The following is a 26,654-nucleotide window of genomic DNA, read 5'->3' as shown; positions in this document are numbered from 1 at the left end:
GTTTATTCCATGGCCCTATACACCATGTGCAGACTTTGTGCCTTGTCTAACTCTTCTCTTTCTCCCCGGGGCTTTCTCTCTTTCCTTTCCTGCTCTTCCCTCTTCTAAAAATTGTTTTAAAATACCCACAAGAGTGAAAAAGAAAGAAAAAAGTGGAAGAAAAAAGAGAAGGAAAATAATGTCAAAAAAACATACAAAAAACAAAACAAAACAAAACAAAAGTAGAAAAAGTGCTGGAGTGGCAGGGTTTGGTGTTACCCCACCTTCTTTCTTTTTTTTTTTGTATAGGCACAGTAAGTATAGGGGAAGGAAGAAAATTCCCATGGCCTAAGAGATTCAGGGTTTCTCTATTCTTGAAGTATATTGTCATGGGAACAACTACTGGCTCCATACCTTCTCATTGCCATATCCCAGGTTTTTTTTTTTTTGTTGTTGTTGTTGTTGTTTTGTGGTGTCAGGAACCTTTCCTCTCAGTTGTGGATGAGAAAATCAGGCCACTGTAGCAAGCAATCTTGGTATTTGTAAAGGTCCTAGGACAAGGCCTAGGATAGAGTCTTTAAGGTTCTAGAGGTTCTGTTCCAACATTGTTCATATGTTCAGTTTTCTGTATCATGTGCTCCATGTTTTTGCTTGTTCCCTAAGTCTAGGAAATTATGGTTCCAAAGGTTCTCCTCAGTCTCTGTTGTCAGAATTGGGATTCTGTACTAAGAAATCTTGATTTTTGTAAGAGACCTGGGCTATAGCCTAGGATAGGGTTATGGCTTCAAGGTATGTTCTACCCAGTCATGGTTGTCAAAGTCAGTTTTCTGTAGTTAGTGCTCTTACTTTTTATAAAGGTTATATAACCTCCCTGAAACTTTGCTTGTCTTTTCCAGTGCCCAGTTTCCTTAAAGTCCTTTAGGCAGGTGTGGTTTTAGTCACAGTATTTATTTATTCACATTTATTTATTTGGTTTATTTATTACAAACCAAAATTAAGTCAATTTACTGATGAATTGGGCATATATTGGCATGAATATATGATATATATTATATATATAATTTATGATGAATATATGATAAATAGGGGCACCTATTGGCAAACAGCTTTATTCACTTCTTGACCTTTTTTTTGTCCTCTTCCTTCCTACCCTTTCTGAATTTAGCTTGCAAGACAGCTTTGAGTACATTAACCAAGAACCTAATGCTGGAAAACCAAGCTCAACTCAGAATAATTTGGGTCCTTACCGGACTGGAAGTAACCTAGGTAACAATCAGTCACCCAAAAGTGGCTTCTTTCTTTCTGAAGACCATGTTTCATTGGGTGTGTGTTTGGCTGTATTTGAGTTTGTGCAGTGTTTTGGTTTTTTTGTTTTGCATTCTCTTTAATCGATATTTATTTTTGTGTGTGTACTTTTGTCTGCCCCCCTGTGTGTCTGTCTCTAGGTCTGCTGCAGGCTTGCAGTAGCAAACTGCTGCAGGGGGTGGCTGAAGGAGGATCTCTCCGGCTCACCCGGAGCGCTTCTTTCTTTGCAGGTTTGTGTGGAATGCCGTGCACAGTGTGACCCACACACTTTTTCAAACATCCCACACTGATTCTTAGGGGGGAAAAATCCGATTTGTGCCTTTTTAGAAATCCAAGGGGCTCTTGTGATATTGGTTACAAATGCAGCCAAGTACATGGTATTTTGAAAATTCCACCAGTAAAACCTCTATTGTAAATGTCTTGGATAATAATAACCCAGGCTAAGCTGATTTTGATCTCAAATGAGCCCCTAGTGTTTCTAAGAGGCTTTTCTTTTCTTTTCCTGGGCCTTTTCTGCTGCTGTAAACTGCATGACTTTGCTCTGGAACCTTTCATCCTTTTGTGCACCCATATGTTTCCTTCAGAAGTCACCCTAATAAAAGCATGGAAGCTCTCACTCCTCCTCTCTCTCCCCTTTCCCCCATCACCCCTCGCATGTAAGTTCTTGAAGCGTACTTTTTTGGTCCCACTGGGCAGGTACATTCTGAGATCTTCTTGGTCTTGCCAGACTGCTACATGTGGTAGTCTTGGCATGATTAACAAGAATGGGGAAATTCCTTTGCTAACATTAAAGGTCGTATCTATGATAAATGGTTTTCTTCAGTCCATTGTCTATGGACTCAGCATATGTGCTGAGCACTCGAGTTAACTGAAACACTCATGACATCAATACCCTCCTCCCTATTTGAAAAAGGAGAGCATGTTTAGAGATGCTGTGAAATTGTGAAAAGAAACCTCATTCTTTAGGAGAGAGCTGGAGGCAAGGTATTGGGTCTTTTGCAGATTATAAAGCCTTTATAGTGATACTTGTCTTCTTATTTGGTCCGAGTATACTTTAGACCGATCTAAAGTATTCCTAGAAGTCTATTTTACTTCAGAGTACTTTCTAAAATTTATTTCACCCTGGAAATTTTCTCATTAACTTTACAATTTACAATGAAATTGCACATTGATATATTTGGAGAAGAAGCAGAGAAAGAATTATTTGGCAATGAATATAATAGGCTTATAAGCGGAGAAACTTTGCTTATGAAGTTTTCAAGTATTTCTCTTCCCTAAGTCACCTGTAGTTTCTACTGAAAGTGATTCCAACACATTTTGAAAATACAGTGCAATTTAAGTACAAAGTATTACTGAAATACCTTCCTGTGATTATTTTGTTAGCATGATTGCTTATTATTCATTTTTAAAAGAGGTGAGCAACATTCAAAAACTATTTTTTGATATAATAGACAAATTAAAGGGAGATGTTGGCTTGATTCAGGTTTTTTTTCTTACTGTCACCCACTATCCTTTTATGTTTTTAATTTTGTTTTCTGATTAATTTCTCTGAAAATGTATGAAATCATCACTAGCGGTTACAGATTTCGAAAGCATTTTTAAGCAGCTGCTTTTAACAGTTTCTTCTTGGCATTCTCTCAGCACATAGCACTCCAGTTGACATGCCCAGCAGAGGACAGAACGAAGACAGGGACAGCGGCATCGCTCGATCAGGTACTGGGCCCTTTCCTTGGTGGAGCCACTGGAGTGACCAATCAGAATGATGCAGGGGTTGGAGAGCAGAGAATATATCAGCTTCGTCGCTTGAGTTTTGGGGGTTGTTTCTCCGTGTTTAGTGGCATATCACATGTCTGAGCTGCTTAGCATCCCAGAGTAACTGAGCATAGTGCAGTAAGATCCTTTTTCTGATACCCAGGCTCATGTGAGACTGTCATACCAAGAAAATTTCTATTGAGAAGGAAGGTTCTTTGAGTGGATTCTATTGGGAATGTTTGCTGCGTACTGAGTAGAAAAAAATGGAAAAGAAAGGGAAATAGAGGACGGGGGTGGGGTGTGGTGGGAAAACTCAAGTGACAGAGGCACATATGTCTTTTTGAGGTCCTGCATTTGATTCTGGGGTGATGTGTGCCCCTAACCCCCCAGAACTGCCGGGCCTGGCCGTATTGGCTCCCTGATTGTTGCTAGATGCAAACAGAACATATTGCAGGACCTGAGCACCAACCACACCACACTCCAGAGCTGAGTAGCACCTAGTGAACCCCCACAGCCACCCAGCATCCCTTGCTGTTTGTGGACCTTAGGGGAAAAAACACTTCAGTGAAAGGAGGCAAGAAGTGGATGAGGCACACTCTTAGAGCATGTTTCACAATAATTAGGCCCACAGAAAAGAATCAGAAAACTAACTTCAAACTACACACCAAAGAAAGAGGCTGGAAAGATCATACAGTGGGTAGGTTGCTTTCCTTGCACATAGCCGGCCTGAATTCAACTAGTACCATATATGGTTCCCAAGCACCACCAGGAGTGATACCTGAGCACAGAGCCCGGATTAAGCCCTGAGTACAGCTGGCTGTGGTCCCCAAGCAAGTAAAACATATCAGTGAAAGGAAAGTGTTCATGGAAATAAATCTACCCTTGGCTGCAGGAGGGCCTGCCAGCTGACCTGGTCACCGCTCTTCTTTCCTAGAGACAAGCGAGTCTAGATAGTATCTCAGGCAACCTCTTTTCTTACTGCAGGCCCTACACTTTTAAGCTCTCCCTCTCCGCTTTTGTACCTGACTCTGCTGTGGGTTTTGACTGGTGGTTGTGATCTGAAGAAGATTCTGTGACATAGAAGTAGTGTCCTAAATGGAGAATCTGGAATTTGAGGACCTGAAGGGCTTAAGTAGCCCTGCCTGGTGAACACACTCTGTGCAGGTCACCTCTGCCCTCCTCTGAAGTCTTGCAGCACCTTATCGGTGTTTCCTGTGATAGGTGGCACTTACTCCAAATAGGTCGGCCAGTAGGAGCTCAGATGGGCAAGGACTTGAGCCAGGCCATCGTGCCCTTTCTTCTGGCTCTTTACTCATTTTTCCTCCCAGCTCTTTTACTTGACACAATTGGAAGGGGCCTGTGTTCCTTCTGTATAATACTAGGTCCCCCCACCCCCTTTTATATAATTCCTTTTTAAAAAAAAATTTTTTTTGGGGGGGTCACACCCAGCGGCACTCAGGGTTACTCCTGGTTCTGCGCTCAGAAATCACTGGCAGGCTCGGGGAAACCATATGGATGCCGGGAATCGACCCAGAGCCCATCCAGGGTTGGTGCGTGCAAGACAAACACCCTACCGCTGGGCTATCTCTTTGGCTCCATAATTCCACTTTATTAAAAATGGAATGTAACTTGTATGATTCCACATTTGGCATATACATGTCACACAATGTAAAGTATACAGCATTGTATTTATGGTTAAATAAATTTGGGGCTTCATAATATTTCTGTCAGGTTGGGCACTGAACCCTTAACCTGAATCTTTAACTCCTGTTGCATACATCTGTGTTATTTTCACTTAATAGCAATTGTGGAAAGAAACCTAGAATCTGAGATGGAGACTAGCCATTTATAAAGGAAGGGCCCACCACTGTCACAGCTGTTGGTGCTGATGTTTTTGTTCTGTGGTGCTGAAGATACTTTCCCCTTCCTTCAGAAGCGCCCCTCTATGCTGTCAGCCAGCAGAAGAGGCTGCTGTACTCTTGAGTCAGGTCAGTGCATCAGTTACGTAAAGGTCCTAATCAGCCCCAGAAGTTCAGGCCTGACAAGGGGACTGACTTTATGTGGCTGAATTTCTAGGTCTGGCTAGTAATTCCACAACACTCCATCAGCATTGTAGAAAGCACTACCAGAGCTCGGTCATACTCAGCTATCATTAATGTCTTGAGTGGCTGACAGTGCTTATGTGTGTGTGCCATTGTGTAGTGTGAGCTCTTGACTTCTCAGGAAAGGAAGATTGATGATATTCTACTGGGGCTTATTCTGAGCAAGAGTAGCACATAGTTCCTGCAATTAAATATCTCACATAGGGGCTGGAGCAATAGCACAGTGATACGGCATTTGCCTTGCATGCGGTTGACCTGGCACAGACCCGGGTTTGATTCCCAGCATACCATATGGCCCCCCAAGCTTGCCAGGAGCAATTTCTGAGTGCAGAGCCAAGATAAAACCCTGAGCGCTGCGAGGTGTGACCCAAAGCCAAAAAAAAATCATATAAATGATTATATATATATATATATATATATATATATATGTATTTGATATGTACCCCTTCCAGAAAAAGGTGGAGACAAAGAGTGAATTAATAATACCAACAAAGATATCAGGTGAAAGTGTGTATTTTACTTGTTTGGATCTTCAGTTTATCCTGTAATTGGTATAAATTGTTCACTTGTACATGTGACTCTTTTTTGATTTTTCTGATCCTACAATGCCCCATTAGTTTCCCTGGTCTTTTGAGAATTAGGCATGCTGAGGGGCTAAACTGAATGGAAGGGAGATTACACAGAGCAGCCAGATCAGAATTTTTGTGCAGACCTACATGACAGTGATCTTATTGAACCAAGTTTGACCCCGAGTGTCAGGTAGTTTATCTTTCAGGCAGCCCTCACAGCCAGGATGATGAAGAAGGGAGGGCTGCAAGTATCTTTGAAGAATAATTTGGTCATCCTTTTCCCCGCTGTCACATGCCATCTGTTGATATCTAGGAGCAGTCTTGAAGCTGCTTAGCCCAGTTGAAGACTAGTGGAGCTTAGTGATCTATCTGATCAGGGCTTCGCTGTGCTTGTCCTGCAGTTCACTCTCAAAGATCTTGTCTCTTTATCTCTCACTCTGAAAGGGACTTCATATTTTTAAATGACAGACATTGTTTCATCCTTTTCTTTCTTTCACCTTTAACTTCCTCTATAGAGAGTTAGGAGATGGGGAGCTGCAGTAATAGCATAGTGGGTAGGGCATTTGTCTTGCATGCAGTTGACCTGGGTTCAATCCTCATCATTCCATATGGTCCACCAAGCCTGTCAGGAGCAATTTCTGAGTGCAGCACAAGGATAAACCCTGAGCACTGCTAGGTGTGGGCCACAACCCAAAAATAAAAGCAAAAAAATAGTTAAAAGATGAGGAATTTTTTTGTAAGTATCAAGTTATTAAAGCAGTTTAAGTTTTGCCCAAAAAAAATTTGAGACAATGATTCAATACGGATGGAAAGATAATACAGTGGGTGTATCACCAATCCCAATTTGGTCCTTGGTACAGCAAATGACCCCTGAAGTGATCTTTGAGAATTCAGGGAGTAAGCCCTGAGTACTGCTGGATGTGACCTTAAAACCCACCGCCCAAAAAAGTAATGTTTCCATGTACTTGTACCCAGCTTGTAATATTATTATGTTAGTCTACTGCATTTAATGTTTTTATCTAAATATTCATATGCATTGACACATTTGTTACTGACACATTATTATCTAATGTCTTTAGTCTATTTACTTTCTTAGACATCCTCTTTTTACTCTGGGGCCATATTGCATTCAGTTTTCATGTCTCCTGAGTCTCTTAATCACTCTGGAAGTTTCTCTGACTTTGTGCTCGGGCGATTTGTAGACTTCCCACTATTCAAATCTTTTGTTTTTCACATGATTATGAAAAAGTTCTATGAAATCTAGGGGTTATGGAGTGTGGAAAGGTGCCATTTTCATTATATTATATCAAGAGACCACTATCATGCCAACATGATACATGACCATTGAATTGGACCCTGTGCCGGGATTCAAACCACCATTCTTCTGCCTGGCTAGGATGGTGTCTTCTGGCTTCTGCACCCTGATGTTTCTCTACCTTCACCCCTCCTCTCAACTGTAGCTTGCACAGAAGGCAGAGAGACTTGTGCAGAGTTCCCCAGTAGTGTGTCTATACAAATTACTTGGAATTCTCTGTTCAGGAGATTCTTTCATTCATTCACTCACATCAATTTAGATATTGACTACTTTAGATGTTTTAGGATCTTTTATGATTCTGTGTTTTATATACATATATTTTATATATTTACATAATTTTATATACACGTATTTTATACGTTATATATTTTTGTTTTAAATATAGGGAAGTTATATGCTGTTTCTGCACCAATCTATGTGTGTTCGTGTGCATAGCATTTGTTACTTACTAAAACTGCAAGATGTTCTAGACTAATAGTTTTCAACCTTCTTATATGGCTTAATGTTAATGAGAAATAACTTCTTTTGCCAATTTGCAAAATTTGTGTGTACCACACTGCTTTGGACTCTATCCTGTGTATGTGTATAAATATATTTTTTCCACCCCAATCCCAGGATTGGTTTGGAGATCTGTCTTTTTAATGTCAAATGGTACTAAATTCCACAATCTTAAGGCTTTAGGGCATATTAATGATATAGTGGTGTATGTAACTTCTTTCCAAGATCCTGAGACTAGAGTTGCTTGATATTGGGCTGTTTTTCCTTAGAGACCCTCTTGTTTAATAATTTTTTAGAAAGTGTTTATACTAGCTTTATATATACATAAAAGCATAGGTTTTATAATAGCTACCTCTGAATTCATATTAAGTTATTATGTTAAATAACTAAATCATATTTAATAGCTATTTTTATTTTATTTTTATTTATTTATTTATTTATTTTATTTTTGGTTTTTGGGCCACACCTGGTGACACTCAGAGGTTACTCCCAGTGGCTATGCACTCAAAAATCGCTCCTGGCTTGGGGTGCCATATGGGATGCCAGGGGATCGAACTGTGGTCCATCCTAGGCTAGCACGCACAAGGCAGACACCTTACTGCTTGCGCCACCGCTGCGGCCCCCTAAATAACTATTTTAATATGGTAGTAAATATCCTTGATATTCTGTCTTCCTGGGATCCAAAGGAAGGCTCTCAGGATGATGCTGATCCCTTGGGGACAAATGGAGACAATACAGCCTTTGCCAGTACAGGGAGAGCAGGAAGTCAGTTTATAGGACAGTTATTTAGCCATTTTCTTAGAAATGATTGAGAATAGAAACAGGTAACCAGCTTCAAGGGGCTCATTAGCACTGAATCTGGCCTTTAGAAGCACAGGGACATGAGTAAGGTTTAGAGAGTCATCCTCAATCTATGGCCCATAGGCCATATGCAGCTGACCAAGGACTTTTATCTGGCCTACCAAGAGATTTTGCCACTACTCTTTTGTTTACTTCAAAATAAGATATATGCAGTGTGCATAAGAATTTGTTCATGAATTTTTTTTGTTTGTTTGTTTTTGGGTCATACTCGGCAGCGCTCAGGGGTTACTCCTGGCTCTATGCTCAGAAATCACACGTGGCAGGCTTGAGGGACCATATGAGATGCCAGGATTTGAACCACCAACCTTTTGCATGCAAGGCAAATGCCTTACCTCCATACTATCTCTCTGGCCGCAGGGTTTTATTTTCTAAAGCTGTAGTCTGGCCCTGCAATAGTCTGAAGAACAATGACCCCCTGTTTAAAAAATTTGAGGGAGGCTGGAGCATTGGGTAGGACATTCATTCCCTGGCATGCTTTATGGTCCTCTGAGCTTGCCAGGAGCAATTTCTTAGTGCAGAGCCAGGAGTAACCCCTGAGTACCAACGGATGTAGCCCAAAATTCAAAATAAAAATAAAAGGTTTGAGGACCCCTGGTTTAGAGGAACAGGCCTGAGACCAAGGTCACGGAACTTTGTTGTCACAGTCACACAAGTTTAACATTCACCTTCAGGGAAACATAGAGCTAGGGTAAGGTTCATTTTTCTAGCAGGAAGAATAGACTCCCCTCATGTGTGTCCCTGAGCCCCTTCCCAGCTTGGTAGATATAGTGCTTTGCAGAGAGGTCATGCATCAAGAAGCACACCAGGCAGAGAGAGAGGCTGTGGCAGCCTATTGACCTTGTGTATAGCCCATTGGCAAAGGCTTGGACTGGCTTATCAAACTCTTGGCAGTACAACTTGTGCCTCTGAGAGCCTGTGAGAATGGGAGTCCTGCAGGGAACAAGGCCGAGGTCAGCCCCACTCACTTCTCTGTTACTGCTGGGAAGTTGTCATGAGGGTCGTCCTTGTCACTACCAGCATTTTGCTGAAATACAGAGCTTCCACCCTGATTGCTCAGAGGCAATGCTGGAGAGCAGAAAACTGCTGAACTAGGCAAGCAGCCAGGGCTACCCTCTAACAGGGCTGTATGCAACTTGCCCCATTCATTGAGTCACTGTTGTCTTATTTGGGATGTGGAACAAGGATCAATAGTTGCTGGCACATGTGTGTCTTTTGAGGCCAGACCTATTGGTGATTCCTCCTGTTGGTGTTTAGGGAAGACATGTGGAGCTGGGAATCAAACTGGAGTCAGTAGTATGCAAGGCTTACCTCTGTATTGTCTCTCCAACTACCTTTATTTTCTATGTAAGTAATAGTCTAAATCTAAAAATGCCCTTTATCTTTATGATCAACCCCTTTCCTGGGTCTTTGCCTAGTCTTAAGTAGGTGACCTTGGCAGCCAGTACTAGAAACTGAGCCAGGCTCTGCTTACACTTGCTCTGGCCTTCTCCTGGTTCAGGTTGGGTCTTTGAATTTTCTTGAAATGGAGATTCATTTTCTTCACATTTACTAGTTTTGTTTTGTTTTTTTCTCTAGTGATCACTCTGAGCTGATTTTTGTGTCGTGGTGGCTAGATATTATGCATTTGTTCAACTCCATAGATGATATAGCACCAAGAATGAACCCTGATATGATCTGTGAACTCTGGGTTATAATGGTGATGAACAGTGTAAGTTCTATGACCTAAACCTGCTCTAAAAATTGAGGTCAGTTTGAAGTAGTTTTAAGCGTTTAAAAACCAAAGGAGACCATTTTCTTTGTCTTTCTATTCTTCAGACTTTATTAGGAATTCTATGAAAATGAGAAGTATCTTCAGTGTTTTTGAGGACCCTTTCTGGCTCTAAAAATCACTTGTTTGTGATTTGAGAATTAAAATTTGTAAACAAACATTTGATTTGCCTTTTATCATACTTGACTTGCTAAACATGACCATTTCCTATCAAAAATAGGACTCTACACATTGAGCTTGAAAAAACTTCTCTTGTGATCAGAAATACAACTGCCAAACATTGGGGAGTCTTCTGTAATTTCTAAGCATTTGCATAAGCAGAAGCTGCAAGAGAGAAGGGCTGTCAGGGCGAGAGTGAACAAAGGTCATGATTGTGTTTCAATGTGTCACATATGAGCTGTGTTCACACCACTAGCATGAAACAGCCAAGTGTTTCCAAAGAAAATCCAAATGCCAACTTTGAAACTTGGACGGCAGGAAATTTTATTTATTTATTTATTTTATTTTATTTTATTTTTTGTTTTTTTGTTTTTTTGTTTTTGGGCCACACCCGGTGGTGCTCAGGGGTTACTCCTGGCTGTCTGCTCAGAAATAGCTCCTGGCAGGCACGGGGGACCATATGGGACACCGGGATTCGAACCAACCACCTTTGGTCCTGGATCGGCTGCTTGCAAGGCAAACACCGCTGTGCTATCTCTCCGGGCCCTTATTTATTTATTTTAACAAATGATGGTTTTGATTCTCTCAAGAAAGTTGTTTCTCCAATGCTTTTTGTCTGTCCTAATTATTGAGTGAAATAAGACATCACCATCCTTCACATAATCATTTGCTCATTCTTTGTGCACCCACAGTTCTTGAGCATCTTCAGTACAGGATGTTTTTCTAGGTTTGGAGGAGAGATCAGGAACATATGACATGATTCCTGATCTTCTGGAGTTTATAGTAAACAAAGGAAGGAAACACAGGTAATAGCATCATGTAGGCAAGCATTTGCCACGGGGAAAATGAAAGTGTAGAGGGCTGAGGGAAAGAAGACCTCTCTGAGAAGGTGAAAAGCTAGTGAAATGCCAGTGGCTTCCTGGCGTTTTTTGGTGGAGCTGCTACAGAGTCTGAAGGTGGGAATTGGAAGGCACTCAGAATGTGGTGAGGGGTGAAGGGTGCAAGGTGAGTTTGGAGAGGAAATAAGGAAATAAGGGGCTGCCCCTACTGGTTTTTCATCTTGATGGGAAAGTTTCCAATAGCACCCAGTCCAGTGTCTGCCTGTGCTACCGAAGAGAGAAGAGAAAGGATCACACTGTCCTTCCCCAGGTTGTTCCTGGCAAGTGAGATGCATTTGGCAGAGACTAAGCCTGGTGTTCTGGGCCCAAATGTGAACTTGCTGTAAGCATTGGCCATAGTCCTGCTGCTGATCCAAGGCTACAAGTTTACTAGAATAATCACATTAATTTTTTTTATTGGGGCCAGAGCAATAGCACAGTGGGTAGGGCATTTGCCTTGTGAGGTTGACCTAGGTTCTATCTCTCAGCATCCCATATGGCCCTCTGAGCCTTCCAGGAGTAATTTTTTGTTTTTTTGTTTTTTCCGGCCACACCTGTTTGATGCCTAGGGGTTACTCCTGGCTAAGCGCTCAGAAATTGCCCCTGGCTTGGGGGGACGCAGGGGGGGGGGGGATTGAACTGCCGTCCTTCCTTGGCTAGTGCTTGCAAGGCAGACATCTTATCTCTAGCGCCACCTCACCAGCTCCAATTAATCTTTTTTTTTTTTTTTTTTTTTTTTTTTTTTTTGGTTTTTGGGCACATCTGGTCAGGAGTAATTTTTGAGTACAAAGCCAGGAGTAATTCCTAAAAGCACCACCTCCCATTTTTTTAAAATTTAAAACATGTGATTTACAAAATTATTTATAGTTTGTTTACACATTTTAATTCTCGATGTCTCAGCCACCAATGTCAACCTTCCCCCACCAATATTCCCAGAGTCCATCCCATGCTACCACTACCCACCCCAGCCTGCCATTATAACAGGCCCATATTTAAGCTTGATTGTTAAAGTTTGGGACTGATGATTTCATTGCTATTGACTCTGTGGCTTGAATATTTAGTTCTTTTTTTTTCTTAACATACCAGTGCACCTGAGTTTCCTTGACCCTTGTCTTCTTTTATTTCACATTTGTCTTTCTTCATCTCCACTCAATTGCTTTCATTCTCCTCACTATACTTGGGCCAAGAGTGTTCTTTTTTTTTTTTAGTAGTTTATTGATTGATTGATTGATTGATTGATTGGCTTTTGGGGCACACCCAGTGATGCCCAAGGGTTACTCCTGGCACTGTGCTCAGAATCACTCCTGGCAGGCTCTGGGAACCATATGGGATGTTAGGAATCAAACCCGGGTCTGTCCCAGGTTGGCCATATCCAAGGCAAATGTCCTACTGCTGTGCTATCTCTCTGGCTCCCCAATAGTGTTCTTGTTGACCCCATTTAAACCATTGAACTTCTTCATGCAGTTTAGAATAATCACAGTTTTTAGCAGCCTCAGTAAACCAATCTCAAATCTCTTTCCACTGAAGATATTATTGCTTTCCACTTCTGACTTTTGCTTCCCCCCATTATTTTTCCCCAGCATTCAATTTTGTCCTTGTGCCTGTCAAAACGTTGCAGTTCCTTGAGGGATTAAGGGAACCCCAGGAGGCAGAGACCCAACTATGCTACCATGTTGGTAGTTGTCTTCTCAGTTGCTTGAGTTTTGACTAACACATAGATGATTTATAGTTGGTATCTGAGTGAGGAGAGCAAACGTCTCCCAATTCACGTTCACAAGAACAATTCCCAGTAGATATTAAAACTAATTCTTGATGATCACCTTATCAATTATATTAATAATTAATTATAAACTCACAATTATTAATGACCAGATTACTTTTGATTAATTCTTTTCATGTTGAAGATGACTGTTTTTTGTTGGATTTGACATTTCAGTTGAGATGTTCCATCACTACATGTTTTCTAGTAATCCCAAAAGAGCAAGCCTATTTTTTAAGAAAAAACTAGACATCAGACCAGCAGCAATCAGCATTTTGGTAGCTTTGGATTCTCTCTTTCTTTTGAATATCTGCATAATAAATGGGTATGCCTGAGCCAGGAAGGATGATAAGGGATGAAAGCACAGCCTTTTGTTTTATGTGTTTTGGTGGGGGGGGGGGACATTACCTGGCAGTACCAGCGGTTACTCATGCCTTTACACTCAGGAATCACTTCTGGTGGTGCTTGGGGGACTGTATGGGATGCCAGGAATTGAGCCTAGGTTAGTCACTATACTATTGCTCTAGCCCCACCCCCAAAGCACAGACTTTAAATGGAGGGGGTTAACCATATAGATAAATGTTTGCAGTGATCTAGTAACTTGATTTAGCCAAATTTAATTTCCTTATTAATATTCAAAATTGGAAAAAAAGGCTTTGCAATCTATATATGTTAGCATTTTATTCTCATTGTAAAAGTATTTTTAAAATAAAAATGATGCTAAAAATATTAAGGAGCGTTAGACATAGCAGATTGAAAACAGAAATGGAGCCAATAATAACTACAATAAAGCCTCAGGCTGGAGATGCTGCCCAGTGCATGGAGTGAATTGGAGGCAGAGTTGGAGCTGGGATCCTACCCCACCTCACACCCAGGCAAAAGCTTTTTTTTCCCTCCTTGTCAGCATCCTGTGGGTGCCACCCCTTTGCAGCTATGGTTTTAATCAGGTTCCTCAGGTTACTCGGATGCATCATATTATATGGTGCTGTCTTACAGACTGTGGCCCTAACCAACTGTCAGAAGGACTTGCTGTGACGGATCCAAGGTCTGAATCCCACCCTTTTCTCATAAACTCGACTGAGTTGCAAACCAAAATTAAACTTATTTGAGAGGTGTCCCTGTATTGTTTCCTAATGTAAGAGATTATGTCTACTAAACTTCCCAAGTATTTCTGAGGTAGTACTAGCTAGCAGCAAACCATCACTTTAATATTTTAATTTAATTATGTATCATGTAATACTTTAATTATAAGTCACAAAACCACTATCCAGTATTTTGTGAGGAAAATATGTACTTTCAAAAATTATTTTTATTTTTTACCTTCCCTTTTTCATGCTGCTATTACAAGGCCTATTACTATTAACTGGTCAAAACTAGTTACCATTTAGTATGTTGAAATAGCTTACTTAGGTTTTCTTGGGAATTTTCCAAAGGTATAATAACCATTTATTGTCTAGGCACTGGCTTAAGAGTTTTATGAATCAATTTATTTGATCCTCAGAAACCTTACGAAACAGGCTAGTGTTTTTAAAGTTTTGCTTTTATCTCCAACCCATCATGACCCAATAAGATCCTTATAAAAAATACAAGTTTCATCAATTACAATTGATCCTATAAATACTCTTATTTTTTCCCTTTAAAAATGATAGTTTTTGGGCCCAGAGAGATAGCACAGCAGTGTTTGCCTTGCAAGCAGCCGATCCAGGACCAAAGGTGGTTGGTTCAAATCCCGGTGTCCCATATGGTCCCCCGTGCCTGCCAGGAGCTATTTCTGAGCAGACAGCCAGGAGTAACTCCCGAGCACCGTCGGGTGTGGCCCAAAAACCAAAAAAAAAAAAAAAAAGATAGTTTTTGATACACTAGGTAGTGATCAACTATCAATGTTGTCATGAGACAGACGGAGATGAAGTACCTTCCTGCTCCCATCTCACAGGTGGTGTCACTGGAGGCTTAGTACAATGGCCATGTGACACCAGGTGGGCTGCAGAGCTAGGATTGTAACCAGGAGTCTCTCACTGAACTCCATTTCCTGCACAGAACCATACAGTGATACTGATAGGTCCCAGAATACACTAATGCAAGGTCATCTCTGCCTTGCTTCTGCCCACAAGGGGAAATGTTTCTCTGACACAGCTGCCACCTCCGCACCCTGTCCTCCGCCCCTTATGAAATTGGTTTGTGAGCTTAAGCAGGGAAGGAGATAGGAATCTAGATTTAGAGTTAGGGAATGATGATCTTCCTGACCTTATAAAGAGGCTTCGAGAACTTAAGGTACATTCAATTTTTTTTTTTGGGGGGGGTCACATCCAGCAGTGCTCAGGGACTACTCCTGGCTCTATGCTCAGAAATCGTGGCAGGGTCAGGGGACCATATGGGATGCCGGGATCGGAACCACTGTCCTTCTGCATGCAAGGCAAACGCTTTATCTCTATGCTATCTCTCTGACCCCACATTGAAATTTTCTTAATTTTCATGTGGCTTTGAGGACAAGTTCTTTCGTCTCCCTTCAGAATAGTTAGCAAAGATCAGGGAGATGGCTCAGTGGGGGTGGAACACTGGACTTGCCCTACAGGTTTTCTAGTTTTGGAAAATCTTGATTCGCGATTCGTCTAAATTTTGTCCCATGGGTTATTCCTTGCTGTTCTTGTCGACTGGATCCCCATGAAGACGGACAGGGACTGTTTTGTTCATTTCTGGATTTCAGTTGCTTAGCAGAGTGCCTGGGCTGTTCTCTTGCTTATCAACTACTCACTGATTGCCACATAACTCCTGTGAGGACTTAAAGCACTCAGGTCAGAGTCAGGTTATCTCTGCATATTCAAGTATAAATTAAAAAATAGAATAGTTTGGGCTGGAGAGATTGCATGGAGGGAAGGCGTTTGCCTTGCATGCAGAAGGACGGCAGTTGGAATCCCGGCATCCCATATGGTCCCCCAAGCCTGCCAGGAGCGATTTCTGAGCGGAGAGCCAGAAGTAACTCCTGAGCGCTGCCGGGTATGACCCAAAAACAAACAAACAAACAAACAAAAACAAAACAAAACAAAAAATAGAATAGTTCATGTGGTGAATCTGCCTGACCTGAGGATACCCGGGAGCACAGTGCACTGTTTATTTATTTATTTTTCTTTTTTTGGAAGGGCCACACCAGTGGCCACACCAGGGATTACTCCTATCTCTGTGCTCACAAATCACTCCGGGCAGGTTCAAGAGACATTATGAGATGCCGGGGAGCAAACCTGAGTCACTAGAGTGCAAGGCAAATGCCCAACTGCTGTGCTATTATTCCAGCTCCACAGTGCTTTCTATTAACATTGGTTTCCTTTGTTAAGAGATTTGCTTCTGAAAATGGTAACCAGCCAGCATCACTAACACTCCCTTTCCTTTCCACTATGTGGAGTTCCATGTCAGTGTGAATTGCTTTGGCAAGAGAACAACCCTTTCTCCTTCCATGTTTTGAAAACAAAAAAGACTGATTTGGAGGTTTGGGGGCAGAGGAGCCCTTTACCTATCTCAAGACAGGCTGGTCCTTCTTTTCCTGCCTGCTAGAATTCTGGGCTGATGTGTCAGCTCCCACCAGCACCCACATGCAGGCATCTTGTATTAGGTAGCAGGAAGAAGCCAAGAGAGACTCAGAGGCAAATAAGTAATCCAAGCAGAAAATATATTTAAGACGAAAGGTTGCGCTATAAAAATGACCAAGAGAGTGTGGTGTGGGGCAGGGAGGAAGAATGGGTAAGTGTTGTGTAGTTGGAGATGGGGTTTGGAGGGTCCATATAGTGCAGAGGAAATACTTATTTCTAGATCTTACCGGCAAGGAAGCAATCCAAAGGAGGAAATCTGTGATTAAACCTTGTGTGTGACCTTAGTTACCAGGTAGCAATGTAAACAGAAAGGCCACTTCATCAGAAATCTCTAACATATACTCTGATTAAATAAGCAAGAATTACTTTACCATTGAAACTTGTCTCCCTGTAATCAGTATGTTTGCTATGTCTGAAATGCCAGCTTCTTGTAATGCAGCTCCCTTGGAAGGGATCTTTGCTTTGCCCTGTGAACTGGCATCATCCTTCAGAACAGGGTAGTCCGTCTCCCTCTGCTGGATCGGACTGGTACAGTCTGAGCACTTAGGTTACTTGGTGGGTGTTTTATGGAGCTGTGAGAGAGAACTCCTGGGTCTCATCTTACAACTCTCTTCCCTGCAGCCTCCCTGAGCAGCCTTTTGATTACACCTTTCCCATCTCCAAGCTCCTCCACATCCTCTTCCAGCAGCTACCAGCGCCGCTGGCTTCGAAGTCAGACCACGAGTTTGGAAAATGGCATCTTTCCAAGGAGGTGAGTCTGACTTTTGTCTCATGTGGAAAAAAGTTCTGGTGTGGCAGCTTGATTACACTGCAGGACACTCACTGCTCACCTGCTGTCTATAGAAGCGTAGACTAATGTTTGGGGTTTGCTTTGACCTTGCTTGAAAGATGTAAATTGGAAGTTTTATGGAAAGCACACAGAAACATAAAAAGAAATTCTAGCTTAGACGTGTATGGGGAATTGTGCTGTGCATACATTAGATTTTGGTGCTAATTTAGAATGAAAGCATTCTGTCTGCTTCTTAATGTCTCTTACAAGCAACAAGGTGAGAAGTGGTGTCTTTTCTTTGGCATGTAATGAAAACTGTGTTGACTTTGAAAATATGTTAATTCAAGGTCTGTGGCATACTTTTTTTTGGGTCAAATTTTAATCCTGATATCAGTCTGATCATAGAAACAGATCTGACTAGGTAAATTATATTTTCATGTGTTTTTAGATCTAAACTGTTGTTGGATGCCAGTTGTACATTTTTAACTTCTTATATGTGGTGTATCATTAGTAGCTTCCAGTTTCTCTTGTTAACACACCCCCACTACTCAAAGGGAATTAAGGTTGTTGTTCTTATTAATTGTTGTCCCTTATTAAGGCAATTAAGATTGTCCTTATTAAAAAAATTAGATGTACATTGGTTGATGTAGCCACCTTACCAGTAATTACCTTGTGTGAGAAAGATCTGTGAAGGTATAAAGATGATTCAATAGGACACTTATGGGGCTGGATCAATAGCAGAGTATGTATGGCATTTGCCTTGCATGCAGCCCACCTGGGTTCGATCCCCAGCATCGTATATCATCCCCCAAGCCTGCCAGGAATGATTTCTGAGTGCAGAGACAGGAGTAGCCCCTGAGCACTGTCAGATGTAGCCAAAAAACCAAAAAAAAAATTATTTTCTGAAACACTTGTTTTTAGCAGTTTATGGAGTGGGGGGGGGAGATAATTTGCAGATAACTGATAAAGTAAAACATGGGGCCTGAGAGATAGCACAGTGGTAAGGCATATGCCTTTCATTCGGCTGACCCAGTTAGATTCCTGGCATCCCATATGGTCCTCGAGCTTGCCAAGAGCGGTTTCCCAGCACAGAGCCAGGAGTAACCCCTGAGCATCACTGGGTGTGGCCCCAAAACCAATCAATTAATAAATAATAAACTGCTAAAAATTTTTTTAAAAAGGAAGTAAAACAAAGCCAGTGTGGTGGCTCAGTGGCAGAAAACTTGTCTTACATGTGAGAGGCCCTGAGTTTAGTTCCTGGCACAGGAGAGGGAGAGAGAGATTCATGATATGCCATTAAAGAGGTATAAAGTACTTAGGGACTTGGAGATGGGTGAGCAAGTTGTTGGCAGTAGCGGGTGACTCTGGGGCCTTTTGTGGGAAGAAAGGAGAATAAGCTAAGAAGTGACAGCCCTTGGGGCTGGCGTGATAACATAGTGGTAGGGTATTTACCTTGCTCGCGGCTGATCCAGGACGGACTTTGGTTTGATCCCTGGTATCTCATATGGTCCCCCAAGCCAGGAGCCATTTCTGAGTGCATAGCCAGGAGTAACCCCTGAGTGTCAACGGGTATGGCCCAAAAAGCAAAATAAAGAAAGGAAAAAAAGAAGCGAAGGCCCATGGTATATATGGAGCACATGCCAGCCCTTGCTTCTTCAGTTGTTCTCACCAGCCTAGGGAACTAGACAACAAGGAAAAGGGCAAAGCTGTACCTGACAAGGAGCTGCCCCTGGGAAGTGCTCATTAGTGGTGGAATTCAAGTGGAATGACTAGGGTTTGGGATTTGGAATGAATACTCTCTTAGCTCTGCTGCTTGCTGAGTGTCTATGCAAAAAACTACCTTGGCCAAGTGTTGCCCTCAGATGCTTGAGGTTATGGCTGAGCCAGTAAGTATCCTGCTCCCCCAGAATGATTGGGAGAGCTTCATAAGATGAGTAACTTAAATCAGCACAGAATGAGATACAACTCAAAGCAGGACAAGTGCCACCTTAGCCCCTGTACTATCTCTTTGACCAAAAAAGGAGATTATTTTTTGTTTTGTTTTGTTTGGTTTCTGGGCTACACTTGGTGTCTCTCAGGGAATCCTTCTGGCTCTGCACTTAGAAATTTTTCCTGGAAGGTTCAGGGGACCATATGGGATGCCAGGGATCGAACCAGGGTCGGCTTTGTGCAAAGAAAATGCCCTACCTGCTGTACTATCACTCCAGCCCCCAAAATGAAGATTTCTTAAGGTCAATATAATAGATTCTGTATAAATTCAAAGCTGGTGTAAAAACCTGATATCAGTTATAGATCATTAAGATATTTAAGTAATCATGATCTTGAATGACATATAATCATAACATGTTTATTTCAAACTGGCCACAAAATTCTATTTTTATAATTTAAATATATAGCAGAAGGCCCCCTGACACTTTGAAGTGAGTTCCTTGCTCTCCCCCTCAGCTGATGTGATGGTTCCAGGTGTCATCATGCACTGATGGCAGAAATTCCTGTAGATGGGTCAGGCACAGGGACACACACTCTGCTTATTTTAAATGGAGATTCTTTTAGTTCATTTATTTTAATTTAGTAACCATGGAATGACAAGGTTATTTATGACAATGTTTCAGCACCAATTCCTTCATTAGTGTCCATTTCCCTCTACCAATGTCCTCCACTCACTAGTCTACCTCTTTAATGGTGCTTTTCGTTTGTTTTCAAGTAAGATTCTGCATTATGATTTGCAGTCATATTACCAATAGGGTTTCCACATAACTCTTGACCACTTTTTAGCACCTCCTTCCCTTCCCAATTAAACACTTCTGTTCACAGTCATTGCCCCTCCCTGTCTTACCCTCCAGCACCCCTCCAGCCAAGTAGCCTCTTTCCTATGAAGATCAGATCTCATGTTCTTTGTTCCTCTTGTCTTTGGGCTTTTGTTACTCCACTATTATGTTTCTTTTTATCTTTCATATGAAAACATTTATTTGTTTGTGCAAATAGGGGCCACACCTAGTTATGTTCAGGTGGCTGCTCAGTTCTAGGGCTCAAACTTGGCCTTGCACATGCTAGGCACTTGCACCACTCAGTCATTTCTAATGTCTTAGAAATAAGCTAGACTTGTAGGCAGGAATTCAAAGGACTGGCCACAGTATTGTTACTAGGAACTTTCTGATTCTGAAGCAAGTAGATTAATTAATCACTCTGCTTTTAAGTGCAATTGACAGATCTGTAGGGTGATCTATGACCTGGGGACTGGAGCATGAAGCTAGGACAACAGTACTTAAATGCATAATAATATTTTAACATTCTGAGTCAGCCTTTCAGTGTGTGAAATTTTTTAAAATTACAACTCAAAGATGCCCAGAGAGATAGTACAGTGGGTACTGCACTTGCCTTGCATGCAGTGGACTAGGGTATGATCTTCAGCACTATATATGGTCCTCTAAGCCCCTTCAGGATGAATCCCGGGACCTCAAAATATAAAAAGTCTAATACCACCAGACCAATTTTATTCCAGTTTATATGATTGATTATATGAATAAGGCTCGATTGCTTTAGAATTCTACAGTTGAGAAGAGCTGACACTATGCTATATGGTAGTTGTTCAGAACTTCGGTAGGTGGCGCACTCTGCTATGTTAAAGCAGTGTTGGATATTGTTCATAGGTCATGTATAAGGTCATCCTGCAGATGGTTAATATGTGTTTAATTTGATTATTAAATACTGCATGTGCTGACACAGTTATTTTACATTTTTAAAAATAATGCATATAGAAAGTACCAAACAAAGACAAAAGGATTGTAGGAAAGTCTGTACTTTAGATAGGATATAACTATAGATATGATATAACTCAGAATATCCTGTCCCCGATAGAAATGAACTCATGCAAAGGAACGTCATAGGACAGGTGACTTGGGGGGAAAAGAGAGCATTTCTGAAATTAAGTAAACTAGTAAGAAATGAGCTTTATTCCCAACGGGCAGATGATTAAGATCTGGGTTTTCTTAAAGAAAACCCTGTTGTCTTATTATAGTGCAAATGATGCAGAATGTCTATGGCAGAGCCCAATGCCCTGTCCTGCCAGTGCAACCTAGTAGGTGTTTCCTGGATTTCCTGATTTCTCAGCCATATCCACATCTCTGTCATCTTACTTGCAGCAGAGAGAAACAACATTCCTCTGATCTTAGAACAAGATGTCTGTCTGCCTCCTTGCCTTTAAAAATCTAATTGTTTTTCTGAATTGGAGAGAGAATACCAGAATAAAGGCACTTACTTTGACTGTGCCTATCTCCAGTACCACCCCCAGCAAAGTACATGGTCCCCTAAGCACCACTCTGAGCATAGAGCTGGGAGCAGCTCTCTAATACTCTCCTGTGTGGCCCCAAACCTTCCTTTCCTACCAATTGTTTTTTGTTTTGTTTTGTTTTGTTTTAACGAATAAAATCACTCTAGGGGTCAAAGCAATAGCACAGCGGTAGAACATTTGCCTTGTAAACGACCAATCCAGGATGGACCTAGTTCAGTCCTCAGCATCCCATATGTTCCCGCTAGCCAGGAGCGATTTCTGAGTGTATAGACAGGAGTAACCTCTCAGCATCACCCAAAACCCAAAATAAAATAAAATAAAAATAAAATATAAAATAAAATAAAATAAATAAAATCTCTAGGGCCAGATAGATGTACAATAGGTAGGGTGTTTGCTTTGCATGTGGCTATCCTTGGTTTGATTTTCATCACCCTATATGGCTCCCCAAACATCATAAGGAATGATCATTGAGCACAGAACCAAGAATAAGCGTTGAGCACTGCTGGGTGTGCCCCAAAACAAAAAGAAAAAACTAAACTAGCTTCTCTGGCCATAAATATTTGATGTGTAGGTATTTTGTGGATATGTTTGTAACCACAGGAACAACATCGATGGTGAGAAGAGCAAAAAAAAAAAAATAATTTTAGGAACAAAAATTCTGCCAGGTGTAAGTAATTATGTCTTTGTTTATAATTTTAAAAGATCAAGGAAGTATTGCTCTCCCATATTTGGCAGAGACATGAGGCATCTACATGAAGAGAAAATGGGGGCCATAGAGATAGTACAGGTGTTAAATACTTGCCTAGCATGGACCAACCCGGATTGTTTCATCTCCAAAACCCAATATGGTCCTTCAGGCATTGCCAGAAGTGATCTTTGAGCACAGAGCCAAGCCAAGAATAAACCCTGAGCACAGCCAGGTGTGGCCCAAAAGCCAAAGAAAAAGAAAGGAAAATATTGCATATCTATCTTATACTTTGATTTGCAATATGTTATATCATTTGCTTTTGGGTCATTGAATTAACCCCCCCAAAAAACTTTCTATTACAAGTTTTAAGGTAGTGAGGCTGGCTTTTCAGAATAAATGACATACATGGCTTAGATATACGTGTGAGGTTTACCCCTTAAGACAATTGAAAATTGCGGCCGAAGCAATAGCACACCTAATATATATGTGTGTGTGTGTGTGTGTGTGTGTGTGTACTGGAGGTGATGCCTGGGACTTATACAGGTCCCCTTCTTTTCTTATTCATTGGCACCTGGTAACATTTAAAATTTCTTTTTCTTCTAGGTCAATAGATGAAACATTCAGCTTGGCTGAAGAGACGTGTAGTTCTAATCCAGCCATAGTTCGGAGGAAGAAAATTGCAATTAGCATCATCTTTTCCCTGTGTGAGAAAGAGGAAGCACAAAGGAATTTTCAGGACTTCTTTTTCTCTCATTTCCCCCTGTTTGAATCTCACATGAACAGGCTGAAGAGTGCAATTGAAAAGGTAATTTTAAAAATGTAATTAAGTGCCAGAGAAGCAGGCATGGGACTTTATGAGTAGTAATATCTTGGGGCTGGGGCAATAGGACAGTGGGTACGGTGCTTTTCCTCCATAAAGTTGATTCAGGTTCAATCCCCAGCTCATCATATGGTCCCTCAAGCCTATCAGGAGTGATGCCTGGGCACAGCATCAGGTGTAAGCCCTGATGAGGCCCCAAAACCAAACCAAAATGAATGGCAGTAGTGTCTCTTTATTTTATGTGTTACCCCACTTTCCTAGATAAGGTAAATTGCTCTACATTACTGATTGCTTTTGAGACAGGTGTGTTGGTAGTAAATAGATGGTGGTTTAGGAGAGATTGATTTCTGCTGATTCAAGTTAGAGCTATCTTGAGGGTTTTAGCTTTATAATACTGTTTCTTAAAGATGAAACCTCAGAAGTAGTTATCATGGAATTTCAACGAATGATTTGGCTTGTTTTCTCATTAATGAAGGCCATGATCTCCTGTAGGAAGATAGCAGAATCAAGCCTCCGTGTCCAGTTTTATGTCAGCCGTCTAATGGAAGCTCTGGGAGAATTCAGGTAAATGCAGTTTGGCAAATCCCACCAGGGACATTGATGAGCAGCCATGCCCATGACAGCCACGACTCTGAGCTTTGGAGACCACAGCGTGGAAGAACCAGGAAGCTGGCAGCTGCTCTCTCTTCATGGAAGTTGAGCCCAGACAGATCCAGAAGCTGAAATCACTCTCCACTGCTTTGTGACAATCTTTGCTATGATTATTTTCAGCAGAGTGACTGGAGAAAACCAACCAGAGTCTGGAGTTCTGGAGAGGTGTTTCTATCTCTCTCTCTCTCCTCTCCCCTCTCCTTCCCTCTCCTCTCTCCTCTCCCATCTCCCCTGTCTCCTCTCCTCTCTCCCTTCTCTCCTCTTCTCTCTCCCCTCTCCTCTCCTCCCTCCTTTCCCCTCTCCCATCCTCTCCTCTCTCCCCTCCCTCCTCTCCTCTCTCCCCTCTCTCCTCTCCTCTCTCCTCTTCTCTCTCCCCTCTCCTCTCCTCCCTCCTTTCCCCTCTCTCATCCTCTCCCCTCTCCCCTGTCTCCTCTCCTCTCTCCCCTCTCTCCTCTTCTCTCTCCCCTCTCCTCTCCTCCCTCCTTTCCCCTCTCTCATCCTCTCCCCTCTCCCCTGTCTCCTCTCCCCTCTCCCCTGTCTCCTCTCCTTTCTCCCCTCTCTCCTCTTCTCTCTCCCCTCTCCTCTCCTCTTCTCTCTCCCCTCTCCTCTCCTCCCTCCTTTCCCCTCTCCCATCCTCTCCCCTCTCCCCTCTCTCCTCTCCTCTCTGCCCTCTCCCATCCTCTCCCCTCTCCCCTCTCTCCTCTCCTCTCTCCCCTCTCCCATCCTCTCCCCTCTTCCCTCTCTCCTCTCCTCTCTCCTCTTATCTCTCCCCTCTCCTCTCCTCCCTCCTTTCCCCTCTCCCATCCTCTCCCCTCTCCCCTCTCTCCTCTCCTCTCTCCCCTCTCCTCTCCTCCCTCCTTTCCCCTCTCCCATCCTCTCCCCTCTCCCCTCTCTCCTCTCCTCTCTCCCCTCTCCTCTCCTCCCTCCTTTCCCCTCTCCCATCCTCTCCCCTCTCCCCTCTCTCTTCTCCTCTCTCCCCTCTCTCCTCTCCTCTCTCCCCTCTCCCTCTCCTCTCTCCCCCTCTCCCTCCCTCTCTCCCCTCTCTCCCCTCTCTCCTCTCCTCTCTCCTTTCCCCTCTCTCATCCTCTCCCCTCTCCCCTGTCTCCTCTCCTCTCTCCCCTCTCTCCTCTTCTCTCTCCCCTCTCCTCTCCTCCCTCCTTTCCCCTCTCTCATCCTCTCCCCTCTCCCCTGTCTCCTCTCCTCTCTCCCCTCTCTCCTCTTCTCTCTCCCCTCTCCTCTCCTCCCTCCTTTCCCCTCTCCCATCCTCTCCCCTCTCTCCTCTCCCCCTCCCCTCTCTCTCCTCTCCTTTCTCCCCTCTCCCATCCTCTCCCCCTCTCCCCTCTCCTCTTCTCCTCTCTCCTCCCCCCAACACACACGCACACTGTGAGGTGGTCATGAGGTCCTGAATCAGGTTGAGGCCTTGTTTCTTTTGTTTGTTTTTTGTTTGTTTTTTGGGAGGCCACACCCAGAGGTGCTCAGGGATTGAACTAGTTGACCACATGCAAGTCAGGTACTGTAACTCTTGTGCTCTCTCTCTTACTCCTCTTTTTGTTTGCGTTTTCACAAACTGGGTGTTGGATCCCATTCATTTGAGGCATGCATTTACCATTGAGCCATATCTTCATATCCTTTGCTCCTTTATTTCTTTACTATTAAAGTCAATTTATGTTCTGATACAAGGCATTGTGAAAATTTATGTTAACATACCAGGAGGCCAGAGAGATAGAGTAGCAGATAGGGTGCTAACCTTGGATATAGCCAACCTAGATTTAATCTCCAGCATCCCATATGGTCCCCTGAGGATCTGGAGTAATCTTTGAGCACAGAACCAGCAGTAAGTCCTGAGCACTGCTGAGTATATCCCAAGAACAAGTAAGTAACATCCTTTATTATTTTAAAGGGTCTCTGTCACAATTTTGCCATTGTTATAAAAACTGATATGCACAATGTAAATGAGCTTGGCTCATTTACCAAAAAAGAAAGGTAGCCTTTTCAGATGTGCTTAGGGTGTGAGATCCACTTCTGGCAATATTTGATGGTTCGGTGATTGGGTCACCCCAGATGTACTGAGGGCCACCATTTGGTGTTTGAGGAATTGAATTCAGAGCCTTGAATATGCATGGCATATACTCCAGCCCTTTTGAAGTATCTTCCTGGCTCATTCTGTAAAACTTAATTTACAAAAACTGTGGTAGATTTGACCAAAAAATGATAGTTTGCTATTCTGTGTTTTATATATTGCATGGATCCAAGGACTGCTACATTACTGTTTTTATTATTATTCCTTTGTACAAAGAATATCCAATAATACTTGTCACATTTTGTGAATCCTTATTTTTCTCTTTTGTAGAGGAACTATCTGGAACTTATACTCTGTTCCAAGGATAGCTGAACCAGTGTGGCTTACCATGATGTCTAGCACTTTGGAAAAAACTCAGCTCTGCCAGCGATTCCTCAAGGAGTTTACTCTTCTGATAGAACAGATCAACAAAAACCAGTAAGCTCCAGCTTTCAGGAGCCCTGTAGGCAAATCCTATGATCAGGGGCTGTGTGCAGCTGTCTGGCCTCTTCCTGCATGGACGCCTGTGTTCTTTTCCTTTCCTTCAGGTTTTTTGCTGCCTTACTGACTGCAGTGTTGACCTACCACCTGGCCTGGGTCCCGACTGTCATGCCCGTCGATCATGTGCCTATCAAAGCTTTCTCCGAGAAGCGCACCTCTCACTCGGTCAACACGCTTGCCAAAACACACCCATATAATCCTCTCTGGGCACAGCTGGGTTAGTACCTTATTGGACTGTTCAGAAGCTGTCTTAGGTAGAGCAAGGAAAATGCTAGAATCTTTGGTTGGTGTTAGCCAAACTGTAGGCTGTACAAATGGCTGGAAATGAGAGGTTGACTTGTGGATTCTG

General features: G+C 42.4%; 1 protein-coding gene across 2 annotated transcripts in view; it reads left to right on the top strand.

Annotated features, from left to right (window-relative positions):
* The window catches only part of FNIP2 (folliculin interacting protein 2), a 144,692-nt gene that overhangs the window by 83,151 nt on the left and 34,887 nt on the right, over nt 1-26,654 (top strand). Inside the window, exons 6-13 of one of the 2 annotated variants that reach the window (XM_049770226.1) lie at nt 1,145-1,245; nt 1,425-1,514; nt 2,926-2,997; nt 17,148-17,277; nt 22,878-23,079; nt 23,570-23,658; nt 26,096-26,242; nt 26,353-26,522. In XM_049770226.1, the coding sequence (XP_049626183.1) occupies nt 1,145-1,245; nt 1,425-1,514; nt 2,926-2,997; nt 17,148-17,277; nt 22,878-23,079; nt 23,570-23,658; nt 26,096-26,242; nt 26,353-26,522 (1,001 nt within the window). The remainder of the gene's footprint in view (nt 1-1,144; nt 1,246-1,424; nt 1,515-2,925; nt 2,998-17,147; nt 17,278-22,877; nt 23,080-23,569; nt 23,659-26,095; nt 26,243-26,352; nt 26,523-26,654) is intronic. The other variant, XM_049770227.1, reaches the window with a different exon arrangement.

The sequence above is a fragment of the Suncus etruscus genome, chromosome 3 (genome assembly GCF_024139225.1).
Source record: "Suncus etruscus isolate mSunEtr1 chromosome 3, mSunEtr1.pri.cur, whole genome shotgun sequence".
NCBI classification, from domain to species: Eukaryota; Metazoa; Chordata; class Mammalia; order Eulipotyphla; family Soricidae; genus Suncus; species Suncus etruscus.
Note: the sequence above shows the minus strand (reverse complement) of the source record. Positions and strands in the feature narration are given on the sequence as shown.